Source organism: Apis mellifera, linkage group LG14, assembly GCF_003254395.2.
Source record: "Apis mellifera strain DH4 linkage group LG14, Amel_HAv3.1, whole genome shotgun sequence".
Classification (NCBI taxonomy): Eukaryota; Metazoa; Arthropoda; class Insecta; order Hymenoptera; family Apidae; genus Apis; species Apis mellifera.
In genome coordinates this window covers 2612128-2627942 of record NC_037651.1, presented here as the reverse complement: position 1 = coordinate 2627942, position 15815 = coordinate 2612128, and the positions used below count along the sequence as shown (strand labels likewise).

Below are 15815 nucleotides of genomic sequence, written 5' to 3'. Positions count from 1 at the left end.
AATAATAAGTCAGGTTTAAAACTTGTTGAAGAAGTTTCTACATTTGAGAAGTGATTTATCGAAAAAGTTTTTACAGAAAGTAATTTCTTCATATTGCAATGTATAGCATTATGATATGTGGCAATAATGTTAATCGTGTCATAAAACGATTTTATTAATAAAATATGCTTGTATGACACATTTTTATCGCAAAGCTATGTGTATAGACAAAGATTAATTTAAGTTTTGAATATATACCTCCCATTCAATTATCATATTATAAAATATGAATCAAACAGTAGTAAATCATATATGTATTTTTGATTAAATATTTCTCAAAAAGATTTAACTTATTGTATAAGAGCAGAGCAGAGTATTTAATAGCTTATAATATAAAACAGAGCAGACATCAAATGTTTGTATTTCAGAAGCTTATATAAATTTATTTATATTTGTGTAAGATATTGGATTGATGCAAAGCTTTTGTTATAATTTTTTATATTACAACTGATTGATGCTATAACGAATTCAATATTGTATGTATTTATATTATTTATTATTTCTATATATAAAATTATATTCAGAAAATATAATATAAAATTGTATATACATATTGCAGATGTATTAAATCAAAAGTTAAAAGTACAACAAAGATACAAGATAATTTAAAATACTATGTTATATCCAGAAAATAAGAGATGCTATCATAAAGATGAATTGATTCTTGTTATTTTTTAATCTTTTTGACATTTTACATTGTCCTAACTTTCAATGTAAATTGTTGTCAGCTCTTATGCGATAAGATGAAGTTAACGTGTTTGCGAAGCAAATGCATCTGAGAAATATTATTATATAAACATATTTAAAAAATGAATAATCAAACAAGATAAATTTATTATGAATCAAATTGATCAAATTTTTTTTTTATAAAATATATATCAATATATAAATACTTGTAAATATATAATAATATATGTATCATATGTAAGAAATTTTTCTAAGAAATGTTTCTAAGCAAATAAAAAATGTTTCTAAATAATTTATTTTTACTTTTGATTATCTATAATAAAAATAAAACAATAAATAATTATTATTTAAAAAGAAATAATGCTAATAAAGATTTCTAATTTATAAAAAATTTCTTATATATATATATGCACATATAATTTATAATTTTCAAAAAAATCTTGATCGTTCGTGATAAATTTATCTTGTTTTTTAATTTTGATTATTCATTTTCATTAACTATATGTTATACATAATTATTAAATATTATGTATAAATTTTTTTTATAAAATTTTCTTTTTAGCATAGCTTTTATGGCTTACAAATTAAAATATATTAATTTTACTATAATTATAATTTTTTTTCAATACATAGACTATTGTCTTTATATTTATACAAATTTGACATTGAGTTAAATATAAATTATCTAAATCTAAATGAGAAATTTGATTTAATCTCAAAACATATTTGTAAATTATATCTAATTGTTTCTAATACATTAAATATCCAAGATATATTTTAATTTATAAAATATGATATTGTAATACATAATTACAGAAAACTATGCTGAAAAGAAAATGATTTGATTGAGAGGGTTTGTTAAAAATTATTCTTTTAACAATTAATCTTTTTATCATAGAAATATAATATATGCGATTTTAGCTACTTCAAAAATGTATACGTTTTGCGTAATATGTATATAAATATTTTTAATTTTTCTTACATGTCTTATATATCTATAATGCTAATATTTTATTTCATATTAATAAAAATTATTTTGTTCTATATAAGTAAGAGAAACTAGTTTTGCTATCTGAGTGATGTAGCAAAAGTATTTATAATATGGTACAAAATATTATTTGAAAACTCTGATAAATATCAATGGAATGCAAAGACGCACGTGTGAAACATGTGATTTAAATGTTAAGTGAAATATTTTTTTCGAAGTTTTGTAAAATATTGGTAAATATAAATTTCAAATAGATTAGATTTCATGGACGTGTTAATACGTGATTGTAATCGTATTATTTTACAACCAAAAATATTATTAAATTTTTGAATTTTAATGCGACTTGTTAAAATTATTTTCTCTCCAATTCAATTATTCAATTACACATTAATATTTTTAAACAATATTTTTTAAATCTTTCCTAAATATTATTCTATAATTATTCTATAATTATTCTAATAATTTTTCTTTATTCAAGATTATTTACGAAATACAGAATATTCGGACGTAACATAGGATATAATTTTAAACAATGTTTCTAAATGATCTTTGTAAAGAATATTTAAATTTTATTAAATTACTGCATGCTTTCTTTAAATTACGTTTTTTTTAACCGAATTTTAAAAATCAATAATATTCACATGTGTGTTTTGAAATTTCTTCTGTAACTATATGTAAATTATATATGTAAACACAATCTTCAATTGTTTGTATACTGTTACAATAACCGTAAAAACTAAAAATAAGAAACGTCAATTTAAATATCTTAGAAATATAAAAAATATATAAAAATATGTCATAGTAAAAAGATTAAGAATTAAAAAAATAAATTAAATTAAAATAAATTAATTTAATAAATTATATTTAAATAAATAATAATAAATTAAAAATAATAATTTGAAAGTTAAGAATTAAAAGTTAAGAAAATCAATACTTAAAAAAAAGTCAATCGATAAAATATATCTAATAAAATAAATTCTTATATTGTTTTATCTTCAATGTATAACCTTCTATTTATATTTTATTTCATAGCTTTAAGTGAAAATCAAAAAAGTAAGTATGATACTTTTAATATAAATATATTTTTATTTTTTGTATCTTTCCTTATTATTATTTCTTTATATAGTAAGTAATATCTTTATTTAAAGATTTTTAAAAAGACTGAAAAAAATTATTAATAAATTGTTTGTTATAACTATAATCGCTAAATTACTATGTGATTTTTTTATATAACTATTAAATATTGTGAATATATTAAATAGTATCAATGAATTGATATATTTTTTAATTTTCCCTTATAGCACGTAATGCGACCCTAACTGATTTGATGAAATGTAAATTAACACAAAAGGGAATGGAATATAGAGGCTCAATAGCTAAAACTGCTGGTGATATTCGATGTCAATCTTGGTTCATACAAAATCCGGTACACGAGGTGATTTGATCTATTTTTTAATTTCCTAACTTCGTTCGAATTTTTATAAATTAAAAATAATTATCTTGCATTGATCTTTCTTTTGAACTCTTCACTTTTACTAGATGTTATATATATATATATATATATTTTTGTTAATATCTAATATCAGGTTAGCAAAGATATAACTGACAACGATTTTCCCGAAAAATCAATGAAAACGGCAAAAAATTACTGTAGAAATCCAACGGGAGATAATAGAGGTCCATGGTGTTATACCTTAGAACCTACGCTTATAGACGACGAATGCGATGTGCCTCTTTGTAATTTTGGAGGTACCTAAGTCATAAATTTTCTTTTGTTCTGTCAACGCTTGAAAATTTTCGTTGCCCATTTTAAATCTACAAGTTAAGTTGCCCTTGAAAGTCTACGAAAACGAAAGACTAGTTTTAAGTCGAAGTACAAGATGTTATTGATAATAATAATGTTCAAATAATTTTTTATAATTGTTCATTGAATATATTTGAACAATATCTTAGAAGAAAATTCATCTAATCCGAAAATTTTTATTTGAATGAAAGTTTATATGTATATAGAGCAGAATTATGTTTACAGAAAAACAAAACACTTTGAAATATCCAAAAAACCTCGATCGAAAGGAAAGAGTGACTTTAGATTTTATTTATAGATTTTATAGATTTAAATTTTTAATTTCAGATATTAATAAAAATATAAAAATATTTTTATATTATATATTAAAAACTTACATAAACAGATATTTTTAATATATTGAATGCTATCCAAATGTCATTAATACAATAATCTTCTTATTTTATATTATATTTTACTACTATTTTAAATAAGATGAAATTATATAGGATTTATGATATTAGAAAAAGAATTGAGATATTTTGAAAAACAAACATAAAACAGTAAATAAAATAATAAATAAAATAATAAATAATAAAAGAGTAAATAAAATATAATTTGATATAATATTATAATAAATTAAAAAAAATTCATTTAATATCTTATTCATTGTAATTCTTATATTATTTTTTTTTCAAATAATATAATATATAATATAATCAATAAGAAGAACGAGCATTTTACCATTTAAAAATTTTTTTAACCAAACAATCATATCTATTATTCCAAATATTAGTAATTCCATCGTGAGAAATAAATAAGTAAAAAAAGAAAGTAAAATAAAAAATAAATATATAAATAATAAAAATAAATAAATAAAAAAAAAAGAAAAAGAAATATAAGAATTTAAAATATTACCTCATATAAATGTATTGTTGTGATAATACGCGTAATCAAACATTATGTAATATAGACAATTAACCGAACTTAACAATTCAACCGAATATTAACAAATTTTAGAAAAAAAAAACTTAATACAATACATTATTTAAGACAAACTTTGCGTCGATCGTTTTATAAACGATCTGAACTATCTTTTCGCACCGATACAAGCGCGGCTTCCCATTTTATAGTTGTTTATAAATGGCATCAGACATGCGCGGACATTGTTCTCTTATAAATTTAAATTCTCGACGGTTAATTTTTATTTTCGATAATAAATATAATAATAATAAACAAACTCGATTCTCGAGATATTCTAACGGCCAAAACATAAGTTTAAATTTCGTTTACCTCTGCACGACCTTCGATGCATCTGCAAAGTATAAAGAGCAGGTAACTGAAGGCGAGAATAATAGAAAACTGAAAACGGAAAGAAAGATAGAAAGTTTTCAATAGAAAGGTTCTATTGTTACAACGTGAGGGTTGGAAATTCTCGGTACTTTAGGCCTAAACTATAAGACAGTCTATGATTTCCAGTATTCCAGGAAACGTACAATGTACCCAAATACCCAAACGTACCCAAATTTTACAAATGAAAAAACTTCAAAGCAGTATATCTTGATAAGATGATAAATTAAATTTGATTTTATAGAGAGAAGATACATATTATTACATTGCAGTTGATAAAAATATTGAAAAAAATTATTTTCTTTGATTATTTCCAGTAAATATAGCAAAATCTCATACTTTTTATCTTTTAAACAATATTATTATTATTATAGAAAGAGTAATTTTAATTTTAAATTGTATTTTTTTTTAAATGTTTTTCGTTTTATAAATAATAAAGGATTTTTCTTATCTGTGTATTTATTTATAAACGAACAGAATGTAGACAATCAGGACCAGGAGCTGATTATGGAGGAACCAAAGATTTCACTAGAACAAGAAGTAAATGTAAAACATGGCATAAACGACTTCAACTTAAAACTGGAGAAGTAAAACAATTATTAATTTTAATTAATCTGATGAACTTTGAAATTTGGAATTTGGCAAAAATTTTTTTCTCATGAAACATTTTAAAAATTAAATAATAAAATGTTAATTCTAATAATAATACATATAAATATATATATATATAGAATATTTTTAACAATTTAATTTTACATTGTAGGTTGTAAAATTCAAGGAAAACCAGTTTCCCGACAAATCAATTAAAGAAGCTGAAAATTTTTGTAGAAATCCTACAGGAGACGTTGGAGGACCATGGTGTTACGTTGATGAAGAAAACTTTGAATACGTTGTGAAAGAATATTGTGATGTTTCATTTTGCGATGATAAAGGTTTGATTTTACATTTATTTTATTATTATTATTATGTTCAATAATCAATTTGAATAAGAATTTTTTGATAAAAATAAAAAAATATATATATATTTATTAATAAAAATTCATTGTATATTAGATTGTTTGGCATTTACGAAGAATTCATCTAAATACAGTATATTGGCAAAATTACACGCACCTAGCGGTAATATTACATTCTGGATTAAATTGTGGAATCCTGATGATGAAAAAATAGTATGTACACTGTTAAAATTTTCTTTGACCAACGTTCAGTATAACAGAACGAACGCACCATAGAAATTTTCTAGTTTATGGTGTACAGTCATGAATTTTCTTAAAAAATCAAACGTATCATTCAATATAAATACTGTCGTGAATGTATACAGCCATCTTGGGTTCCTTTTTAAGAAAAGAAAATAAAGGAAAAGTAAAAGATGAGATAAATAAAAAGAAATATCAAAATTTTACTTACTTTGTATAAGATAAAAAATTATTTGAAGTTATTTTAAAATATTTTCACTTGAATTCTTAAGATTGTTAAGATTTAACTGGATAAAATAATATTTACAGGGGGAAGCTGCACTAATTTTTGCTCTTTTACCAGTACCAACTTCTTCAGAAATCATAGCCGAGGAATGGACTGCAGGAGTTGAAATAGTATTTTCAAATTCTGGCAGTCGTCAAACGTTTCCAAAATATGATGTTAGTAGCAATTTTCTAATATTTCTAATTATTATTCCTTTAAATACACGAATGTGTAATTAATATTTTATATTAATCGATCAGATTTTCAATATTTCTCCGAATAAAAATGAAAATAATTTTTCAAACTTAATAAAATAATAATTAAACGTGTTATAGTAATTTTTTAATTAAGATGTGTTTATATTAGGAAGAAGAAATTTTCGAAAGTAGCCCGGAAATATTAATTGGAACAAGATGGACGGGAATATGGATAACTTGGGGAGGTGGTTTTATTTCTGCTGGTATAGAAGGAAAATCGAAACCCATAATTATGCAAGAATATAAGAAAAAACATGGAATTACGAGTTTATATTTAGATACATTTTTATATTATGGTGTTCGAGGGACAAACGTTTTATGGAATACACCATTTTGTCAAAAACGTATGTTTTCAATATTTTTTTCAATATTGTTCAATGGCTAATTTAAATTTAAAGTCTTTTTAAAGTTAAAGATATTAAAAAAACGATTTCTTTTCATGAAATTTACATATTTTTTTCAAAATACATGAAATATATTTATGAATAAAATAAAGAAAACTATTTAAATGTTATCAAATTAATAAAAAATATAATTAAAAACAACAATTTAACATTATATATAATAAATTGATTCCTATATATAATTTTTTAATAGGAGCTTATATAAAATTCCAGATTGCGATTTATATATAACTTTTGGAATTGATTTTTCAAAAGTTTGGGCTATGCAAAAACATAACGATACAATTGACGTTCGATTTTTTGCTCGTGCAAGCGAAAATATTCAAATACGTTTATACGAAACACCTATACTGGAATATCCTTACGTACACGTAAGTAATCGTTTAATATTTATACTTTACTACTTATTTAAATTTTCAATTGAGTAATTTTATCAAATGAATAAAAAAATATATTAATAATTTTTATAATGGAATACAAATCATATTTATATACATAGTAATCAATATAGTATAATCTTTTTTTGTATACATTATAAAAATTAAGATTTAACACAAGTGAAATATTTCTTTTACTTTTCTATTAAATATACGCATTAGATAACGTTAGGCAAAGAAATCTCAACGCTTGTGTATCAAGCATCAGAGGAAACTTCGAAACTTTATCTGAAAGAGATAACAACCTCAGATATACTGAATTTTTGGTCTTGGAGAGAGTTTACCGTCAGGTTTTTATCAAATTAAATTTCATTTCATTTTTATATTACAATTCTTATTATTGAACCTTTTTTTCTATAGTATTTTTGGAACCCATTTTCACTTATATTCGCATAAACATAGAGGTGCTATCGAATTAATGTACATGAACGAAAATTTTTTTGCCCATTTGAGATGGTTCAGTATCGGAAGCGAAAATACTATTGCACAATGGACACTATTTTGTTCCCCGGATGGTAATATTCTCTTGTTTAAATTTTATGATTATTTTAAAATATAAATTAATAATAATAATAATAATATATAAGAAGTGTATATAAAAAAGATTAGAATTATATTTAAATAGAATCGGACGCTGTGGAAGATCCTTGGCCACCAAATTGTCTTTCTGATTTAAGAGATTACGATTACAGAGGTACACAGTGGACAAGCATTAATGAAATTCCATGTATCCCGTGGATATCAAAAGACGTAAGAAATATAGAAAAATTGCTTTGAACGTTGCTCTGACACGCTTAATTTTTAACAAGATCCCATCAGAAATGAAGAACGATAAAAAATTCATCGATGGATCAGCTTTGAAGGCTCTTAACAAATGTAGAAATCCCACTCATGATCCCAAAGGTCCCTATTGTTACGCATACACCCCTTGGGAAAGCGAAACCATCAAGAAACGACATTGTAAGATACGAAAGTGTAGATCGATAGGTAATCGAACAATATTTTATTTTATTACATTATAAACGTATAAAAATTTGTCATTTTTTTGATTGTGAAAATTTCCAGAAAAATTCAGAGATATTTGCAAAATGCATGCTAAAACGATAAAATTATAAATTATAAAAGGATGGTGGAAAATTAAATATAAGTTTGTTGTACTTCCTAATTCTTTTAGAATGTCGAATGGCAGGAACCGCGAACGATTACATGGGAAAACTTATAAAAACACGTTCGGGACGTACTTGCATGTCCTGGCCAATCCCTCCACCGATGCCACAAGAGACTAGGGCCCGCACTATCAGATCTGCCATCGAGGCTTCTCAAGGATTAAGGCCGTACTACCACTTGCTACAGCGCTCTCCACAACCTCCAAAACGTCCAGGACTTCCTTTTACTCCTAAACTCGTTGGAATTGTCGGCCAAGAGGTTTTCAATGACAGCCGTTATCCGGATGGAAGTGCATTGAACGCTAGCAATTATTGCAGAAATCCATCGCGCAACATAGGTGGCGCTTGGTGTTACACCTTTGACCCTTCCCTACCAAAGGATCTTTGCAATGTTAGAGACTGTGATAAACCAGGTAAATATTGGATGGAAAAATTAGAGAAAAGTTTATTTTAATTGGTTAATTTTATCTGGTTTGCTTCTTTTCTTGCTGTTTATAGATTTTGCTTATCTATTTACAATTTTTAAAACAGGCTTAATGATTATTACTAACAATGATTGTTATTCACAGAAGAGTTTATAGTTCTTGTCAGAGAGGATAGCTTGGGTAGACGTTTATTTATTTTACCCGAATATCGTTCCGAAGGTTTACATTTCTCAGTGAAAGTTTGGGAACCCGACGATCGAGATACCGTTTCCATTATCTTTTTAGCCGAAGAGGGACTTAAATCGCGTTTTATTCTGAAAATAGGAACACTGGATAATGAAAAAGTGCTGCTTTATTATCAATCAGAAACGTCACGTAATTAACATATATATATATAAATTAGAATTCTTTATATTAAGATTTATAATGTTATATTTTTCTATTTTTTAATAAATGAATTTCTTTTTAATTGTTCCTTGAAAACTATTCCATGGAAATAGAAAAAAAAGAAAGAAAAAATAAATTAATTCATTCTAATCTTTAAATATGCAAATACATAACAATTTATATTCAATATAAATAATTAATTACACATAAAAAAAATTATAATTCAAAAAAATTGATATTTTTTTAATTGATATTTATTTTTTTGAACACGAAATCAGATATAAAATAAATTAATGTTTATAAAAATTGTTGTTCTATAAATAATATTCATATTCTTTTTCTAATGCTTTTTAAATTTTTTTTTCTTCCTATTATTATTATTTTATTCTAAGCAAAATCTATTCAATTACAGATATTGCTTTAGTCAAAAGGAAAACTTTGCCCCATTTACTTTACACTGGAAAATGGAGCAGCTTTATAATTCAAGTGCCACGAGGAAAATTTTTACTATTTTACGAGGATGATCCTACACCTATATTTGAATGGATTAATCCTGATCCCGCTATTGCTTTTCTACCTATGTATTATTATTATGGTACCGAAGTGGGGAATGCTGTTGGTTTCGCTTTCGATCGTGATTTAAGTAAATATAACTCATCCAATTATTATTTTTATTTTTATTATCTTTATTATTTTATTTTATCAAGTAGAAATCTTTCTCAAAGATATAAATTTTACAGAATAAGAAATTTTACAAGTTTTATTTTATTCAATTTTTATTTTAACTCGTTAATTATATTTTTAACTTTGTAGCTAGATTTATCTTAGAGTTTATTAAATTAGTGTCATTATCAATTTGTTTCACGATTAAAATATTTATGAAAAATAGATTGTCATATAGAAAACACGAAAACTGATCGATACACGAGAATTTTATCGTTATCAACGTGGATAGAAAAAGAAGTAATAATTCCTGAACATATAACTTTTCAAATACGTGGAGATGGTGGAGTTCTTATACCTTTATATCAGATGCCTGCAATTCCAGGGTAAATTGGCTTTTTGTAAGTTACATGAAAGGATTTATACATATATAATGTTAAATTTTCATGATCTATTTTTCTTGTTATCAAAGTATATGATAGAACATCTCTTAATATTGATTAAATAATTTAAATTTTTAATAGATATTATTTGCTTAAAATTAATAATCCAGAACGTTGGATATGGTTTACAAGAACTACGTTTCCTAATGTAACAGTTTATCATAAACACAAAGCACAAGTAGATTTATTTACAAAAAATACATGGACCAATATTACAATAAAGTAAACGATTAAAGAATTAATAGAATGATCTGATAAATTAATAGTTTTTTTTTTGATTTCATTAATAAAAAAATATTCACAGATGGTCTGAATATATCATAGATATTTATTCTAATGCAACAAACGTGTTCCATTATGAACATAAAACTCCTCTCATATTTTATTTCTTTTCTGTCGGAGTTGAACCGCCACATTGGGTCACTTGGACTGCCAATTGTATGCCAATAGGTAAGAATAATTGCATTTTCTAATTATTAAATAATTATCTATTGAGAATTTTATTTATTAGATATTATAAGAGATATTTATTTATTTGAAATTAATTATAAATGTTTTTTGTATATTCAACGTTATAAGATAAAATAAAAAAAAGTTTGAAACTATTAAAGAACGCATAGAAATAAAAGAAAAATAAATTAAAAAAGATAAACTTGTTAAAAAGATATAGATGGACCGCCAATTGATGGAGGTTGGTCAGAATGGGGACCATGGGCATGCAGTGTAAGTTGCAATGGTGGTACAGGGGTTCGAAAACGACGTTGTGATTCTCCAAAACCTAATTTTAGGGGTGAACCATGTGTGGGGCCAAGTAAAATGATTGGACGTTGTAATGAAATAATATGTGGTGATATAACCGAAGGTATGTTTATAGGTTTATTAAAAAATTAGAGTCTTTTTTTGCATTTTTTCAGCTTTTGTTTTATATACAGGAAATTTAAATTAAAATAATCTTTACAAAAAATTATAATTTTGTTTCTAAAATAATCTTTATATATTTCTATAATTTTTTTTCAATCATTTTAAATATGTTATAAAAATCAATATTTTAAACAAGTTTTTTTATGTAATGTAATGTATGGACTTTAATTTTCAAGATATTTACAAATAATATTTAATTTTTTAATATTATTATATTAAATTTTGTCTAATACATATGTAAAAAATGTATATAAACACTTATACTATATAAAAATATGATTGAATAAATTCTGTAACCATTTTTAATCAAAAGACTACGTAAAAAATATAATTAATTGATTAATTATTAGTATCGCCTCTTTACACGTATAGACGAAGACAGCAAATAGTGAGAAAAGGACAGAGATATATTAAAAATTATGAAATCAGCGCCATCTTCAGAGTGCCGCAAATGAAACACATATAAATAAAGAGGGCAAATAATAAGAAAAGGACAGAGATAAAATAGGAATCGACTATTAATGCCATCTCTTAAATATTAGCAACACTTTTTTGAAAAGTAACTGTAGATATGGAAGGATAAGAATTAACCACTAACGCCATCTCTTAAATAACAAAGGATAAAGTAGAGTGGGAATTGAGAACTAGCACCATCTCTTTATTATTCCTAAAAACTATTTTTGAAAAAGTGTCATTAATATTAGAGAGATGGCGCTAATTGTCAATTCTTGCTATCTCTTAAATAACAAAGGATAAAGTAGAGTGGGAATTGAGAACTAGTACCATCTCTTTATTATTCCTAAAAACTATTTTTGAAAAAGTGTCGTTAATATTAGAGAGATGGCGCTAATTGTCAATTCTTGCTATCTCTATCCTTCTCTAATATTTGCTCTCCTTATTTATGTGTGTTTCATTTGCGGCACTCTGAAGATGGCGCTGATTTCATAATTTTTAATATATCTCTGTCCTTTTCTCACTATTTGCTCTCTTTGTCTATACTTGTTCTTGCCGCATGATCACAGACAAGATATACAGAATATCAAACTATTAAATTATTCTATTTCATTATTTCATCATTTATCTTTTAAAATTATAATATATCTTGCATTTTAATTTGAATTTAATTTTATAAAAAATATAAATATGTATATTTTTAGCTTTATGATATATCTTTGAAATAATGAATTCGCAGAACATAAAATGATTATAATATATAATATGATATACATATAATATGAAAGCTTTGATACGTCAGTGATAATATAATAATTTAAATAAACAAAACTAGTTTATGAAAAAAATAAAAAGAAATTTTAAAACATTTTATAAAAAAATAATACAATTATATTTTTTTCTTCAAATTATACTTTTATTATCGAATGTGTAATGCTATTAATCTCTAGCTACATTTTATAATAGTTATAATCAATTGATATTATAATTATTGTCGCAATAAACTTTGTTCGTTTATTTTTTAAATATAAACATATTTATTAAAATAAATATATAAAAAAATATATAACTTAAAATTAATATTAATATTAATTTATAAAGATAATGATTTATGTTTTATTTTATTACAGATACAATAACTTTAATAAATCGAAGAATTCGAAAAGATTATATATCTCTCAAGGTAAAAGAACACAATGCAATTACACTTAAATCCGACGAGGATATTGTTAAATCTATCATTACGGAATCTCCTCGTTCTGAATTACAATGGTCATTAAATGGTATCTTTATAGAAGTAGAACCCGATAGATTGGAATTAAAAGATAATAACATTGGTAAAAATTAATTTGTTCTCATTTATTGATATATTATTACAATTTTTTAAATAATTTAAGCATAAATATTTTCAGTTAATTATATTCATTGAAGAGATACAGAAATTTCAAATTTTTTGTTATATATTTATCATATATTTAGAAATTATTAATATATATATATATTTATTTATTTATAAATATAATATTCAATAATTGACAGATAATATACTTATTTAGTGATAAAAGAAGCTGTTTTAAATGATTCTGGCGTTTATGCAATGACACTGCGTCGAGTTAATGGAAAATATTCGATCATCAAAGTTATAACTTTAGCGGTGATTCCAGAGAAAGAAAATTTAAAAGTGAGGGAAACTCTGGACACTACCATACAATGTCATTGTGCTGTCTTAGGGCATATTTATTCAGAGCTTCAAGTGATCTGGCTAGTACGTAATAAAACGTATAAAGATTATGGTATTACACTTCCGATTGCCGCCGATATCGAACAACTTACAAAAATTAATAAAACACATAATGGAATGTGGCAATGCGTTGTGAAGCAGAACGATTTGAACTTTGAGTGGATAACAAATATGGTTTATATTAAAGGTAATTAATTATTACGTCATAACTCTATAAAAAATAGTATCATAATAATATTAAAATTAAAGATTTTTAACTTTTATTTTATTGCTCGACATATTTCCTATATCATCTTGAACACGAGAAAAATTAGAAGTTAAAGTTCCTTCTTCAAGCGAGATGGCACTCTCTTAGCTCTTTATTTAACCCTATGCAGATAAAAGAAAATTTACATTACATAAAAAATATATTTCGGCTAAAATTATTATACATAAGATCATATACATTTTTAATATATGCATAATTTATTAAACGAGTCTTGGTAGAAACTTGCAAGAACCGGAAAAACCGGTAATAGTGTGAGTAACATTATATTCGAGACCTTCTAAGGGTGTTATTATTTGAAGATTTTCTCTAAATGAATTTTGCATGGTTATTTGCACGTATTCACAATTTCTTACAGAAATGATTTAAAATTTTTTTAAATTTAAAACCGTGTTGAAATAAAAAATTTTTGTAAAATTTATCTGCTTATGATAATATAGTGAACTACCTTTTTAGTAGATAGTATTAAATATAATAATAAATTTAAATTTAAAATTTTTTAAAATATATTTATATACATTGTTATTACATATTAATACTATATAATTGTATTCAAAAATATTATATTGCATATAATGTAATAATATATGTTATTTATTATTGTTGTACCAATCTTTATTTTTAAAATTATTATATTTTATATAATATAAAATTTTATTTAATTAATTTAACACTACGTATATTATTATAAGTTCTAGGACCACCAAATTGGCGAACCTACTTAATGGAAGATCAAGCAACACGTTTCTTTTTTGGTTGGTTACCAAACGAAGACTATGTTCCTGTCTTTGTAATGATTCTTTTCTCAATTTTAGTCGGTATTATAATTTTAGGATCTTATTATTACATAAGGTATATGTATATTAAAAACAGTACTTCCTTCTATTTAATATATTCTTTTAATATATCGTCATTTCATTCATATAATATAATATCTTTAATACGACAATTTGATGATTGAAAATCAATAATATTTTTAAAATAAATATATAACATATAATGTTATATATTTATCTTTAAATTAGAATTCGAGAAAGTGGAAGAAGAATAATTGATTTAACCGACGTAGTCAGAAGTCCAAGACCTTCACGATACGAGCCATTATATAAAATTCCTACAATAATCGTAGAAGAAATAGAAACTCCCGAAGAAACTCCTGAAGAAGAGGCGACTACCGAAGATCAAGTAACTACGGAAGATCAAGTGACTACTGAAGATCAAGTGACTACCGAAGATCAAACTACTACCGAAGTAACTACTGAAGATCTAACAACTACCGAAACAACTACGGATCAAGAGCAAATAATAATTAAAAGAGCAAATAATCGAAGATAGATCAAAGTATTAAACAATCACTTCTTGAAAATAGAACACAGTGTTTATTATACATAATTATTATTAATTATCATATAATTATAATATAATTATAAATACAATACATTTATAATTCAAATTTTACCAATTTAAATTTATTATTCACATGCATGAATATATATTTTTTTTTAATTTTGGAACAAAAAAATATCAATAATAAAAATAGTCGCGTTAAATTTTGAAAAAACCGGTTCGATTGAAAAGCTGAGAAAATTGCTTGGGAAGGTAAAAATTTTTGAAACTTATCAACCTTTCAACGCATAAGTATTAATCGAAACGTTTCTCACGACACGGTCTTTAAAAGGCCTTAATTGGCGAAAAACCAGATAATGACAGAGGGATGGGGGAGGGAGGGAAGGAGAAATATACGAAACTGGGCCCCCGATCGATTTCGTAACTTTATTTCTCGGTGTAGCAGCGTTCGATCGTAACGAATGAATAAAAGGAGAGGTTTTTCAGGTGACGGGTAGAGAGCGAGCGGCGAACGAGAAGAGGAGGAAGGGCGAGAGAAAGAGATCAGAGTGGCGGCTAGCGACGAAGCAAAGTGGACGAAGACGAGACCGAAGAACGA

The 15815-nt window shown here is 24.5% G+C and overlaps 1 protein-coding gene across 1 annotated transcript; it reads left to right on the top strand.

Moving 5' to 3' along the window:
• The first annotated feature begins 2712 nt into the window (after positions 1 to 2712).
• Positions 2713 to 15205, top strand: LOC411486. The gene is made up of 24 exons (XM_026445176.1): positions 2713 to 2767; positions 3016 to 3149; positions 3301 to 3463; positions 5325 to 5434; positions 5611 to 5779; positions 5901 to 6016; positions 6353 to 6484; positions 6675 to 6909; positions 7183 to 7340; positions 7569 to 7696; positions 7767 to 7921; positions 8032 to 8156; positions 8216 to 8393; positions 8581 to 8985; positions 9142 to 9372; positions 9797 to 10027; positions 10274 to 10433; positions 10572 to 10712; positions 10795 to 10940; positions 11161 to 11352; positions 12995 to 13201; positions 13421 to 13792; positions 14563 to 14716; positions 14908 to 15205. Exons 1-24 carry the CDS (start codon positions 2713 to 2715, stop codon positions 15203 to 15205), a joined length of 4395 nt encoding a protein of 1464 aa, XP_026300961.1.
• Positions 15206 to 15815: the final 610 nt, after the last annotated feature.